The following is a 13,271-nucleotide window of genomic DNA, read 5'->3' as shown; positions in this document are numbered from 1 at the left end:
AGGAGAAGGATGGGATTTTTTTTTTGTACTTCAGATATACGATAAGAAGTAAATTGGAATTGAACAAGACGGAAAGGATGAATATTATTACTCTATAAGTAAAGAAGTAGTAGTAGTAGTAAGAGCTGCATTCATATACATGAAAAGAATGAATAGTATCTTAGCAGTCACGAATTGCATCTGGTAGTACAATGGTTGCAATTTCGGTTTATCTAATCTACATTATGTGTGATAGGCGATTTTATGACTATTGGAAATGATTGATAACCATCACATAAAGCTTATATACACGATAAGTTATGTTATACATCGTGATATATTCAAAAGAAATAGTGAATTAAGCTAATGGTAGATTTATGCTCGAGCTCTTTTCCTTACTACAGTTGTAATCAAAAATGTTCTTTTAAGAATTTCACATTAACAGATTTAGTCGGAATTGAGAAAGCTTCTTTACGAATGATTCTAGCTAATGAATTTGGCTATATTAAATGAAATTTTTTGATTAGTTCAAAATAATATTTCGTCTAATCTTGATTTTTTGTTGAATAATATAAAGAGAACGATGGAAGCAATACAGTAGAAAAAGCCCTTACACCACAAAAGTAAATACCTAATCTAGTTTTTAAAGTAGATTCTCTTCCTGGTAAATAATTACCATTTTCAATATTTGAAATTAGATTATTAAAAAATAATTTATAATTTGGTCTACCGAATAAAGTACGAGATTGAAGTAATGTTAATGGGCTAAAAAATTATAATTTAATATTTTTCATTAGAATTGCAACTCCTTACAGCATATAATACAGTAAATGATTTGATATGTTGATGAAATAAGTAAAATGATATCTTACTCGTATTTTGCTCCAATACTATTTACGTATAAATATACCTCAGCAAATTCTCTGTGATTTTCAAAGAACAATATAAATTATGAAAATATTCGCTTACTCATTAATTGTGATATTTTGTACAGTATCAGAATCAAGTTTTTGAGTTAGATATACCTTTGATTAAAGTTTATTTTAGCTTTTTATACGATATACTTTTTATCGCGTTGAGATCACTCACAGAGATATGCAGGAAGTTGGCTGACAAGGTATGCAGGTTAACTAGTCAGCTTATGAAAAATTGTCGACACCAAGAGTAAATCTAGATGGGACCAGGCTTACGATCGCTCTGGGATGCTTCAAGTTCCTCCAATAAAGTTTGAAACCATCCGAATGTACCTGTGTCACAAAACAAATTCAACACCATTCGTAATTCTGTCACTGCAATACGCTTAGAACTGACCCGTATCTTTACAACTCCAAATAAACTCTACTCTTCTAAGTACGCCCAATTGACCTGATCTTTGAGCATACCATATATGTTTGAGAATTGATGCGAATGGCTAATCGGATATTAAATTCAATATTAAGCAAAGAATCATTAATGGACAGGCAGTAAAAATATGATCAACTTACAGTAACTCCAATACCAGCTCCAATCAGAACAGCCACTTCTGAATTCAGTACATCCTCAGCTGGAGCTCCGAAAGGACTATTAAAAATTATCAATTATTCAATATAATGAAAATCTGTAGTTCTCAACAATTCTTCAAGGAAAGTCCTCACTCACCCGTCAATCCTCAAAAGAGGCATCCCTTTACCAATACTATTCGGATTAATTTCAATATAATCTTTCCTTTTACCCAGATTAGGATTGGAATTTGAATCAAATTCGGATTTCTCTCCTATTGGTATTTGACTCTGTATCGATCCAAGTCGATTTCCTAATGATTCAGTAAAATCTCCAACTTGTCGAATATGAACTGATATATATGGATCTTCTGGTGCAGATGAAATTGTAAACTAAATTTGTAAAAAACAAACAAAATTAGTCAATAATACAAAATCAGAGTTTGATTTAGATGTATTCACAGGATGCCATTGAAATTTTGAAATTTCAGGAATATTTACAAAAATCCATTGACCTGCTTTAAATTTAAAAGAAGATTTGAAAAATCTAATTTCAACAACATTTGAAGGATGTAAATAAATTTTTTGAATTTCAGTTTTTCTTTTTGATCTAATTTCACTATATAATCTTTCACCAAAATACTATTTCCTCAAAAAAAAAAATCAGCTTTAATGAAAATTTGTATAGTCAAACTTACTAAAATACCTGACCAAATTGTAAATCTCCAACTTTCATATCCTAAACAATGATTCGTAGAATAAAAAGGAAAAGTTGAAATATAATTTGGATTTATTGAATCACGAACGAAACAACCTGTAGCATGAGTATATAAACCAATCATAAAGAAAAAAGCCTAAAGTCATTAGATCAATTAGCTCTTTTGAAATTATTTTGAAATGAAAATAAATTTAAAAGAGTATTAACTAAATGATGAGTATACCAAAACACTTCGAAACATTGTTTTCTTATTGATGAATGGGCAGTAGTATACATTAAGAATAAAATAAGTAACATACTGAAATAATCTCATTAGCACATTTCAGATTATTCAGATTTTTAAGAGAAATCTGAAGGAATGAATATTCCCGCCACTTACACATGTCCAGTAAATCCACCAGGTTGAGTATAATGAATTTCCCAAGCAGTTTGCTTTCGAACTTGAGTTCTCTCAACCTGAATTTAAAAACAGTATAACAGATTAAAAGGATTTCTTATAAATCATGAAAACTCACATTTATGAAATTAACATAATGTGCTGTAGTATGTATCATTGTCCAAAATATCATTTGATATGCCACTTGACGATGAAACTGTTCATACTCTTAATTATGAACAAAATGTTTTTAAAAAATATTTTACTTACCCATATATTTTCATCAACAGGAAATAACCACATTAATTTTGGTCTAATCAATTTTAATAAATTTCGAAGTACTACAGTAATGCAAAAGATTATTATTTTTAAAAAAAAATCTTTTTAAAGAGGATCATATGTGATATATATATATTCAAAGATAATTATTTTACCAGGTATTAAAATTAAACCACCATCAAAAGCTAAAACTAAACCTGCACCTCTTGAAATCCAAACTGAAAATTTTAATTTATTTAAAGTTGATAATTTTAAATTTGTTTGTTGTGAATACCATCCATATCCAACTATTAATTTTAATTAAACAAAAATTAACTTTTGGTTTAATTTAAACAAATTATTCAAAAAAATAAAAAAACAAAAAAAAGAATTGAAATTTTAATTTACATAAAGAAAAATGAATTCCATACCAAAGTACATTCCAAATTAATTTTCTACCACTCTAAAAGCAAATCTATGTTAGTCTTTGTTTATGATTGATGTATGTAAAGAAAGTTTTAAATTTCAATTTGACATACCAATTCCACCTTTGCCTTTTCGATCAATTCACTAATTTGCATCTTGTTTCACGCAGCAAAGATCAGTATTTGATGTCGGAAATCTGTATCATACGTTTTTTTAATGTTTAATGAATCGCGATTCGTGAAGACGCCAGCGTCTTTTGAAGATAAGTCAATAGAGAGGTTGAATAGATCATGTACGGGGACTATTTTATTCTCTTCAATAAATTCGCAGAAATCAATAAGTATTCACTTGGTTGCTGAGCGTGTTCATCTCATCTATGTATGATACCGAGGGATTTTAGACTGGCTATAAATGCTCAAAAAAGACGACGGAGAATAACTGTTTCTCAGTGATATACATGCTAGTTACCAGTCATTTATTGTGTCGGATACTGCCACCTTGACAACCATTGAGAGGCGAAGAGAACAGTTGCCGGAATCGAGATTAGTGATTCAATCCATGCAATGTTACTGCGTCTGATTTCCAAAACGAACTGGCCAATGGTAGGTTGGTTGATAGAGACTTATATGACTTAGATGCGATCATGTACTATGCAACAATTTGAACAATATTAGAAGCTAGAAATGTATTTCATCTCGGCGCATTTGTATTTTTTATTCTGTTTTGTCCCGCGAGCTGTACAAAATGAATTAAAAGTGAAGAAGAAGATTTCTTTCGAAATGCAATGGACCCATGCAGATTGGAAGAGATATATATATGTGTGTTGTATATAAGAAAAGAAGATGTGAAAAGAGCTAAAACTACAAACAAAGGTAGGTAGTCAAAACGCTTATCGAGCGGAAGCCATAGCTTTTTGCATAGCTCTCTTTACACCCAATTGAGCCTTTTTGAGTTGATCAGCGGTAGCATCTTCTTGTTCGAGAACTTCAAGAGCTTTAGCGATTTCAGACTCAACGGCACCTCTTGCTCCTCTCTTGATCTTGGCGGCGAGTTCAGGGGCAGAGATGGATTGTTCACAGGTGTGGAGGTAAGCTTCGAGGTCGGATTTGGCTTCGTGTCGAGCAGAGAAGTCTTTGTCGGCATTCTTGAATCTGCGATAAGTAATAAAATGTCAGTTGACAAGCCTTTCAGACAATATTTGTGAGATGTCAAACTTACTGCTCAGCATCCTTGATCATGGCTTGGATCTCCTCGGAAGAGAGTCGACCAACAGAGTTCTGGATGGTGATTTGAGCTTTTCGGCCGGAGGCTCTGTCTTGAGCAGAGACCTTCAAAAGACCGTTGGCATCAACTTCGAAAGTACAAACCAACTCGGCTTGACCTCTTGGCATGGGTGGGATACCAGAAAGTTCGAATTCACCGAGAAGTCTGTTATCTTTACATTGGGTTCTTTCACCTTCGTAAACAGGGAACATGACGGTGGTTTGGTTGTCTTCAACGGTGGTGAAAACTCGGGATTTGTTGGAGGGGATAGGGGTGTTTCGGGGAAGGACGACACCGAAGATGTCACCTTGCATAGCAACACCCAAAGAAAGAGGAGCAACATCGAGCAACAAGAGATCGGCGGTTTTGTCGGAAGTTTGACCGGTAAGGACGGCAGCTTGAACGGCGGCACCGTAGGCAACAGCCTCATCAGGGTTGATGGATTTGTTGAGTTGTCGACCGTCGAAGAGGTCAGAGACGAGAGATTGGATTTTGGGGATTCGGGTAGATCCACCAACAAGGACAATGTCATCAACCTTGGCGGCAGGGATTTTAGAGTCTTTGAGAACTTTCTCAACTGGCTCAATGGTGGATTTGAAGGCAACAGCGTTGATTTCCTCGAATCTGGCTCGGGTGATGTTGGCGGAGAAATCTTCACCTTGGAAGAGGGAGTCAACTTCAACGGTGGTTTGGGTGACGGAAGAAAGGGTTCTCTTGGCTCTTTCACAGGCTGATCTCAATCTTCTGAGGGCTCGGGCATCGTCAGAGATATCGAGCTTGGTCTTTCTCTTGAATTCGGCTTTGAAGTGTTCGAGAAGGGTGTTGTCGAAATCTTCTCCACCCAAGTGGGTGTCACCAGCGGTGGCCTTTACGGAGAAGACTTTACCGGTGATAGAAAGAAGGGATACATCGAATGTACCACCTCCCAAATCGAAGATGAGGACGTTTCGCTCTTCCTTTGTCTTTTCATCGAGACCGTAAGCAATAGCAGCGGCGGTAGGTTCGTTGATGATTCTGAGAACTTCGAGACCGGCGATGGTACCGGCATCCTTGGTAGCAAGACGTTGAGAGTCGTTGAAGTAGGCAGGAACGCTTTGGGGATTGTCAGAAAATGTCCGACATGAAGCAAAAAAGGAAACTACTCACGTAACAACGGCCTTCTTGACGGTCTTACCGAGTTTAGCTTCGGCAATTTCCTTCATTTTGGTGAGGACCATGGCGGAGATTTCTTGAGGGGAGAAGGTCTTTCTCTCGTTGAGGTAGTCAACTTCAACGAAAGGAGATCCATCTTTGTCAATGACAGCGAAAGGCCAGTGCTAAATGGGGAAAAAAAGGTCAGTCATCGCTTGATATATCCTACAAATCCCATGTAAAAGTCTATTCACCTTCATGTCCTTCTTGACATCAGAGTCATCGAATCGTCGACCAATCAATCGCTTGGCGTCGAAGACGGTGTTTGAAGGGTTCATAGCAGATTGGTTCTTGGCGGCTATATGAAATCAATCATGTCAACTTCTAGTCCTTTGAAATCTTTGACTGCTTTGAAAATTTCACTCACCATCTCCGATCAATCGTTCACCTTCAGTGAAAGCGACGTAAGATGGGGTGGTTCTGTTACCTTGGTCTAAAGGTAGAAACAAGCATAATCAGCACTTGCAATCCACGAACCTGAACTTTTAATATGGCCAAAAATTTTCCTCAAAATCTTTAACTAACCGTTGGCAATGATTTCAACTCTGTCGTTGGCCCAGACACCAACACATGAGTAGGTGGTACCAAGATCTAAATAGCAATGTTACCCATCAGCATCGTTCTATTTTGTCTTTGTCACAATTTCCTTTGGCTGATGATAGACTTACCGATACCGATGGCACCCTCGAAAACGTCGTCAGCGGACATATTGACTTTTTTTTTGGAAATTTAGATTTGGCTAAGGGAGAATAGATGAAGGTGAGCTTTATAATTCGAGGATGTTGGAAGCTATGAAAATTATGAGCTTACCTTTTAGGTTTTAGCCTTTTAGATATGGAGAAGAAGAGGAGAAGGATAAATAAATTTGTAAAGTTGAAGTATTCAGGTGAATGTCACTATGGTGCTAAATTGAGTATGGTGAGCATTAGGATAATTGAAAATGAAAAAAAATGTTCAAAAGGGGATTCTCCGTTAAACACCCAAAGTTTCCCCGTCGGCGTTTGATCAGTGTGGCATTTGATCAAACAAGCGGCGACAGCCGGTAATCTCACCCCACTTCCCCACGTGGGTGTGTGTTAATCAAGATAGCTTAAGATAGCCGGAATATTGTCAAATACAAATCTCATTCTTGGCCTGCTTTTACGTTCAATCAGAATATTGATCAAGCAGGACACCTCAAGATGGCGGACTCCAATGAAGAGATAGACCAGAATCTGTCTCATATACACTGGTAGGCTTTCATTCGTTCTTCAGGACGGAAGGCTCTTCAGCTGATGACGATCCGTTCAGGTCATGGCCCGAAGCCATAGCTGTGAGTTTCCATGTTCCAGCCGTCTGAAAAGGACCTTGTAAGCTGATGTACATAGGTTCATAGGCAAATCCAGCAAGGTCTTTGGCCAATGCCGATTTAGCGTGAGCTTTTTGACGTCAAAGAAGTGATATCCAAAGCTGATTGCCACGCTAAAATACAGGATGGATTACTTTGCTTACTCACCTTTTTGGGATACGAAATCGAATAACAACGTCTTACGAACTCAAAGAAGAGTTGAAAACCCTACATACGGTCACGCAGAGGAAAAAATGTAAGCAAAGCTCAATCGAACATTTGTACGTTCTCGTACGTGGCTAATTTAGTATACTTAAGAGAGCTTAACGCTTTTAAATCAGGATTTGAATATATAATATCTCATGCTCAACCTCCAGATTTATTCGTAATTCAGAAAAGGGAAGTAGAAAATTCTGGAAAAAGAGATAGAGTAACTGGATCATGGTTCATACTTCATGAAAAGATATATCAATCTCCTTCAATATATGATGTGGTTTCAGCTCGTTTAGTAAGTACATATACATATAAGATGTCGCATTAGATACCCAATGCGGTGGAATTTTCAATGAAATACTGATTAGAAATTGAATATAGCGTAATGCTTCTTTTTTAATATCCAAAACTTTGAATTCATTATCAGAATGTCATCCTTCTTCAAATCCACGTACAACTACAGTATGGCGTTCACTTCCTCCAGAAACTGAAATTGAAAATACAACATCAAAAGAAATAGAAAATGATTTAATAAATACTGCAGATGATATAGATGGAAATGAAGGAAAAAACAAAAAGAAAGAAAATTCATCAACATCAACAACAAACACAACAACATTTGATTGGAATTTATATCATTCTTTACAAACTACAAGAAATTCAATTGAATCTTTAAATAAATTATCAAAAACTAAAAAGAATCTAAAACCAAATCCAATTGAAGAAATCAAAAGTATTGAAAATCAATTATCATCTCAATTTGGAATTGGTTTACAACAACAACAACAACAACAACAGTTTATTCAAGGACAAGTAAATGGAATAAATAGAACAGAATCAATTAAAAGTATTAATACACCTATTAACTTTAATTTAGCTGGAATTGGAAATGTAATTTCTCCTTCTTCAATTGGATTCGGAAATACAATACCAAATTTAAATAATTTTGATATTTCTTCATCTTCACCTAAAATATTAAATAATGGAATTTCACCTAATTTCAATAATAATAATAATCGAACAATATCATTAAATGGAAATTCACCTTTACCTAATACTTATTTCAATTTTAATTAATAATTTAATTATTCTATAATCAATTTTGTATTTGTAATTTGTAATTTGTATCAAAAATAAATGAAATTTTGTAAAAAAAAATATGAAAAATTAATTCATTATGCATAGATAGATAATATATATTTAAATACCACCTAATGGACCTAAAGTTTCCCTTCTTGCAAAATTAACTAATCTTCTAAAATCACCAAATGATTTAGGAGTTTCACTTCTTTCATATCCTTCTATAGAATTTGATGCACTACGTAATAAAGAAGGTAATCCATTATTATTATTATTATTAATTGGAGAATTTATTCTATTATTACTTTCATGAGAATTATTTGAAATTATTCCTCCAGAAGAAGAAGAAGAAGAAAAATTAGGATCCATATCAATATTAGTTAAAAATGAAATATCAGATAATTCAGAATTTGTTGATGTTACACTTAAAAAAATATCAAGTAATTTTTGTTGATCAATTCTAGGTGTTCCTTTAAGATCTAAAATCTAAAGCAATATTATGAAAAATTAGTTAATTTTTTAAACTTAAATTTGAATTATGATATTGAATTGCTTTACTTTTTGAAAATTACTAAATGATCTATCACCAATTAATAAACAATAATTCTGAACGAAACCTATTAACCAATTGTCAGTTAAATTCGATTAAAGTTTAAAATCTACAAATAGCTCACCTTCGGGAGGATCATCAGGAGCTAAAATTACTTTTAACATAGTTTCTAATTGACCTGTATTCTTAGTAACATATTTCGTATATCTGTGATATATCAGTACTGTCAATCTGAGCGATCTCTGATTCATACAATATTTACGATGATTACTTACATGTTAGTCGAATTTTCCGGATGAGGTTCAGGTAGATCCAATAAACAAGCTTTTACAGCTTGAACGTCGAGCAAAATCTGAAGAATTTAACAATATTAGTTCTTCACTTTTCGCACCTTTAAAGAATAATTTCAAGCCAAGTCACCTGCTCAGCACCGATCTTCTTCAATGGTCTACTCTTAATTACACTTTGTGTAAATCTCGTGATAACCAATCTACACTCTCCCCATATTAGCTAACTTCCTATTGATGAAAATATCAATAGCTTACCCTACCGCTTTATCAGCGAAATTCCTAATATATTTCTTCCCTTCCACTCTTGTCCTTACTACTTCAGCTACTTGCTTTATTGATCCTACAAGATCAACTATATATGCTGATCTACCAGAAACGTTTTCAAGGTGCATCCATGGTGTTTTCAAAATAGCTGCAAATGCAGGTTCACAAGATGATTCAAGTTCACGTAAAATTGTATTTATACAAGATGAAATTACACTAGATATCATCTTGTTAGCTACTACTATGAAGATCAAGGATTGCGTGTCAGGTAGCTGACTCACGTTGAAAAGGTATCGCGTTGTTCTTGGAACGATATATCTTCCTTGAGCTCTTCTGATATTTTATCTTTCAAACGCTCTTCAAGCTACAAATCATGTTAGTCGAAAGTCAAAACCCTTTCATCCACAGTAGTAAACTCACTTGTAACGACGTGTTTTGACAATATTCCGCTGTATTCAATATCATACAAGCATTTCTGACTTCCTGTAGATTATCTTTTCCCTCAAATGACCTTCGACCGGTTTCTCTGCTAACCTGATCAGCTGCTATATAATTACCAAGAAGTTGCGTTTGCTTACCTCTTCATACCAGCCAGCAGGACATCATCTATGAGAGCACGCATACTTTTAACTTGGCTGATTTTTGTCATAGCGAGAGACACTACACTTACCCGAATAAACCTTGAGCCACTTGGCAAACACCTTACTCAGCTTTCTCATTGGTTCTCCTTTAGTATACTTCTCACATTGTTCCAATGTTTGCCCATAGAAATAGAATAATTCGGTAGAAGAAGGTAAGATGATGGGTACTGGACTTTCCGATTCGGTTTGCATAGCACCTTCCATCGAAGAACGGGATCTTGGTCCCCTATATTGCGATAGCATATCTGAGATTGCTCTACATTCTCTCATTTAGCATCTGATTCTGATACCTGATCTGTAGGATGGTGGACGGCTTACCTGTCTTGAGCATCAACGTAGACATTGAAGTAATTATCAAATACACTTGATATTGTCCATTTTACATTTGCAATCCCTCCTCTAGAGATCAGGCTACTAGCAGTGATTTCGTCAAACTATATTGATGAATTATCAGTACACCTCCTCGCCCGATCAAGCTACGACTCTCATCGACCGTGCTAAAAGAGAGGAACGTACGGGCATTTCAAATCGCCTAGCGAAACCCGATTCAAAATCTAGAGTAGCTTGTAAAGCGTCTAGAAGAACGTTGACGGCGGGTGTAGACTTGCCAAGTACATTTGCAAGATCGGAGCGTGTATATTCTGAGAAATTCGAAACTAGAAGTCTGGTCATTTCCCATGATGTTGGGAAAAGGGCAACATCTTCTTCGTCGTGATGTTTGAGTATTCTGCGGAACCATGCATACCGACGTGGTACGTTGTCCAGTTGACCAGCCTTAAAAATGCCTTCATTAGTGGTCATCCCGCAGGACCTAGACATAAAGAGGAATACTCACCTCATCTGTAGACTTGAATATTCGTCTATACTCTGCTAATTGCAATTGAAGATATCGTTCGATTATATGATTCCTATTCTCATTATCAGTTCAACTGATGAGTCAAAGCGATTTAGGTTAGCTTACCTAAAGTCACCGCCTAATACATCAATTACATGACACACTTCTGCTATTGTCCTTCTATCTACAGGTTTATTTGGATCTTGTTTAAAGCTAAAATAGCGACAATTAAGCTTTTCGATCTGCATTGATATCTCATGGAAACTTACAAGGCATCCATCTCTATCGCTACTTTCTCTTGTATGGATTTCCGATCTATTTCAGCAGCTTTAAATATTTCCGCTACTGCTGGAATTCCCGAAAGAGGTTTAAGGGGTGTTAGTAAATGTGTGACCGCCTAAGTGAGACGAAAAGGAAAAATCAGTCTACGAATCGTTCAATGACACATTGAAAATGAAGACTTACGGATAAAGCTTGTGACATATCTTTATACCTTTTAGTAGGTAATAATTCTTGTAATTGAGAATGTGCATTCCCTACGTTATTTCCAAATTAGCGTTTTGCAAAGCTTAAGATAATGTGATATGTGAGAAGTAATACTCACTAAGCATACCCCATCTTTCAAGCATTTGAATAGCACTTGTTAAGTTAGTTTTGGCTGTATCCAATTTTTGTATATCAGTTGTTATAGTTTTAACTATTGCTTCTGCTTCTGCAGCTTTTTCCCGTATAACATTAATTTGAAGCATTAATTGCTATTAAAAAATTACGAATATTCAACATGAATCTTTTCTGAGACTGTATGATGTTGATAATTGGTAAAACTTACACTAATTTGAGTTTGGATTTTAGACATTTTACTTGGATCTTGATCTCTTTTTAATTCATTTTTCAATTTTGAAATTTCTTCTCTAACATTCATTATTTCAAATTGTAATTTCGCATGTATTTGTTGATGTCTTTTAAGAGATTCGGCTTTGAGGTAAATCATCTTAAGGTTAATAAAATCACATTTAGAAATAATCAAACGATGTATTTACCATCTGGAAAATCATTTGATAATCTAGCCATTACATTTTCGTTTGTTTTATTTGGATTTATCATATGTACAATACTGTTCGTCTTTTGTATTGAAGTTTCAGATCTTGATGGAGATGCTGATGTCGAAGCCATCTTGCTATGATGTCGGGTCGAATTGTAGCAATATGTAAAAATACTAGAGAGAGAGAGATAATCAAAATAACAAGTAAATTGGTTGATGATTTCGTCATGTTATAAATAAAGCATTTAATAGGCGATGACCGAATATAATTATATAACACGAGATTATCTTTGAAAAGTCGCGTAAAAAGAAATCAATCAATCATTCATTCATTTCATCTTTTTTTTTAAGTGATGATAACAAAATGCATGAAAAATGGGTGCTTTTGATTCAATTATAACATATGAAAAAGGTACATATATAGAAACAGATACAGGTAGTAAGTATAATAATCTTATTATTTTTTTTTTTGAAAAAAAAAATGAAGAAGATATTTTATATTGATTATTTTTACTAATTTTAATTTAAATGAATAGATAAAGTATCTAGAAAAGCAACTATAATAGGAGCTACAAATATAATATTAGGTGGAAAATCAATAATTCAATTAGGATCAATACTTAGAGGTGATTTAAAAAGATCAATATCAGGTCAAAATGTTGTAATTAGTATTGGAAGATATTGTTTAATTGGTGAAAATTCTATAATTAGACCCCCAGGTAAATTATATAAAGGGTGAGTGGGTTTTTTTTCATATAAAATTTAACCCTAAGGAAATGATGGTTCAGATAATATAACTAATTGATTAATTGGATATGAATAATATGAATGAAATGATTAAATAAATTAGAACATTTACATTTTATCCAATAAGAATATCAGATTTCGTTCATATAAATTCAAATTGTATTATTGAAGCTGGACAAATTGGATTAGGTGTTGAAATTGGAAAAAATTGTATAATAGTAAGTTAAGTTTAAAAAATAATCAAATTTTATTATTCATAATTTATTGAACAAATATATTGTTATTTTTTTTTAGGGAAAATTCGTAATTATAAAAGATTTAGCAATAATTTTACCAAATACAGTACTTACAGAAGGAACAGTTGTACCTTCAATGTCAATTTGGGGAGGTAATCCAGGTTCGGTTAATTCATTGAAATTCTTCTTAAATAATCTTATTAATAATAATGTAAATAGGTAAACTTATCGATACTTTACCTGAAACATATCAAGAAACGATGGAAGCCAAATGTAAAAATTATTATCAACGATTTAGAGCTGCATAAAGTTTGTTCTTTCTTTCTTCCCACTCCTTCCTTGCCGTCTGAAAGTGAA

The 13,271-nt window shown here is 34.1% G+C and overlaps 5 protein-coding genes across 5 annotated transcripts; 2 read left to right on the top strand and 3 right to left on the bottom strand.

The window, feature by feature from the left end:
* Positions 1–389: 389 nt before the first annotated feature.
* Positions 390–3,390, bottom strand: I206_104023 (uncharacterized protein; the record flags this gene model as incomplete). Its single annotated transcript, XM_019156135.1, has 18 exons — positions 390–479; positions 594–744; positions 852–869; positions 949–1,004; positions 1,069–1,088; positions 1,170–1,226; positions 1,291–1,390; positions 1,464–1,539; positions 1,618–1,850; positions 1,920–2,099; positions 2,156–2,311; positions 2,383–2,473; positions 2,555–2,631; positions 2,691–2,768; positions 2,822–2,892; positions 2,986–3,117; positions 3,218–3,272; positions 3,349–3,390. The coding sequence occupies 18 exons, from the start codon at positions 3,388–3,390 to the stop codon at positions 390–392; spliced, it is 1,683 nt and encodes a 560-aa protein (XP_019011093.1).
* Positions 3,391–4,124: 734 nt separating this feature from the next.
* On the bottom strand, positions 4,125–6,397 carry I206_104022 (heat shock protein sks2; the record flags this gene model as incomplete). The annotated part of the gene is made up of 7 exons (XM_019156136.1): positions 4,125–4,386; positions 4,454–5,590; positions 5,645–5,814; positions 5,884–5,987; positions 6,057–6,122; positions 6,215–6,280; positions 6,358–6,397. The coding sequence occupies 7 exons, from the start codon at positions 6,395–6,397 to the stop codon at positions 4,125–4,127; spliced, it is 1,845 nt and encodes a 614-aa protein (XP_019011094.1).
* Positions 6,398–6,870: 473 nt separating this feature from the next.
* Positions 6,871–8,306, top strand: I206_104021 (uncharacterized protein; the record flags this gene model as incomplete). The annotated part of the gene is made up of 6 exons (XM_019156137.2): positions 6,871–6,920; positions 6,980–7,001; positions 7,065–7,102; positions 7,162–7,272; positions 7,335–7,524; positions 7,611–8,306. 6 exons carry the CDS (start codon positions 6,871–6,873, stop codon positions 8,304–8,306), a joined length of 1,107 nt encoding a protein of 368 aa, XP_019011095.2.
* A 123-nt stretch (positions 8,307–8,429) lies between these two features.
* On the bottom strand, positions 8,430–12,062 carry I206_104020 (uncharacterized protein; the record flags this gene model as incomplete). The annotated part of the gene is made up of 19 exons (XM_070202871.1): positions 8,430–8,795; positions 8,868–8,926; positions 8,984–9,066; positions 9,135–9,211; positions 9,280–9,349; positions 9,405–9,629; positions 9,695–9,777; positions 9,834–9,939; positions 9,992–10,019; positions 10,084–10,310; positions 10,373–10,488; positions 10,571–10,828; positions 10,890–10,962; positions 11,016–11,102; positions 11,159–11,286; positions 11,355–11,425; positions 11,494–11,644; positions 11,719–11,864; positions 11,930–12,062. The coding sequence occupies 19 exons, from the start codon at positions 12,060–12,062 to the stop codon at positions 8,430–8,432; spliced, it is 2,487 nt and encodes an 828-aa protein (XP_070058972.1).
* Positions 12,063–12,306: 244 nt separating this feature from the next.
* I206_104019 (uncharacterized protein) lies at positions 12,307–13,222 on the top strand (the record flags this gene model as incomplete). Its single annotated transcript, XM_019156139.1, has 5 exons — positions 12,307–12,370; positions 12,468–12,666; positions 12,782–12,896; positions 12,973–13,075; positions 13,134–13,222. 5 exons carry the CDS (start codon positions 12,307–12,309, stop codon positions 13,220–13,222), a joined length of 570 nt encoding a protein of 189 aa, XP_019011097.1.
* Between the last annotated feature and the right edge of the window lie 49 nt (positions 13,223–13,271).

The sequence above is a fragment of the Kwoniella pini genome, chromosome 5 (genome assembly GCF_000512605.2).
Source record: "Kwoniella pini CBS 10737 chromosome 5, complete sequence".
NCBI classification, from domain to species: domain Eukaryota; kingdom Fungi; phylum Basidiomycota; class Tremellomycetes; order Tremellales; family Cryptococcaceae; genus Kwoniella; species Kwoniella pini.
This window is presented reverse-complemented; position numbering and strand designations above follow the sequence as displayed.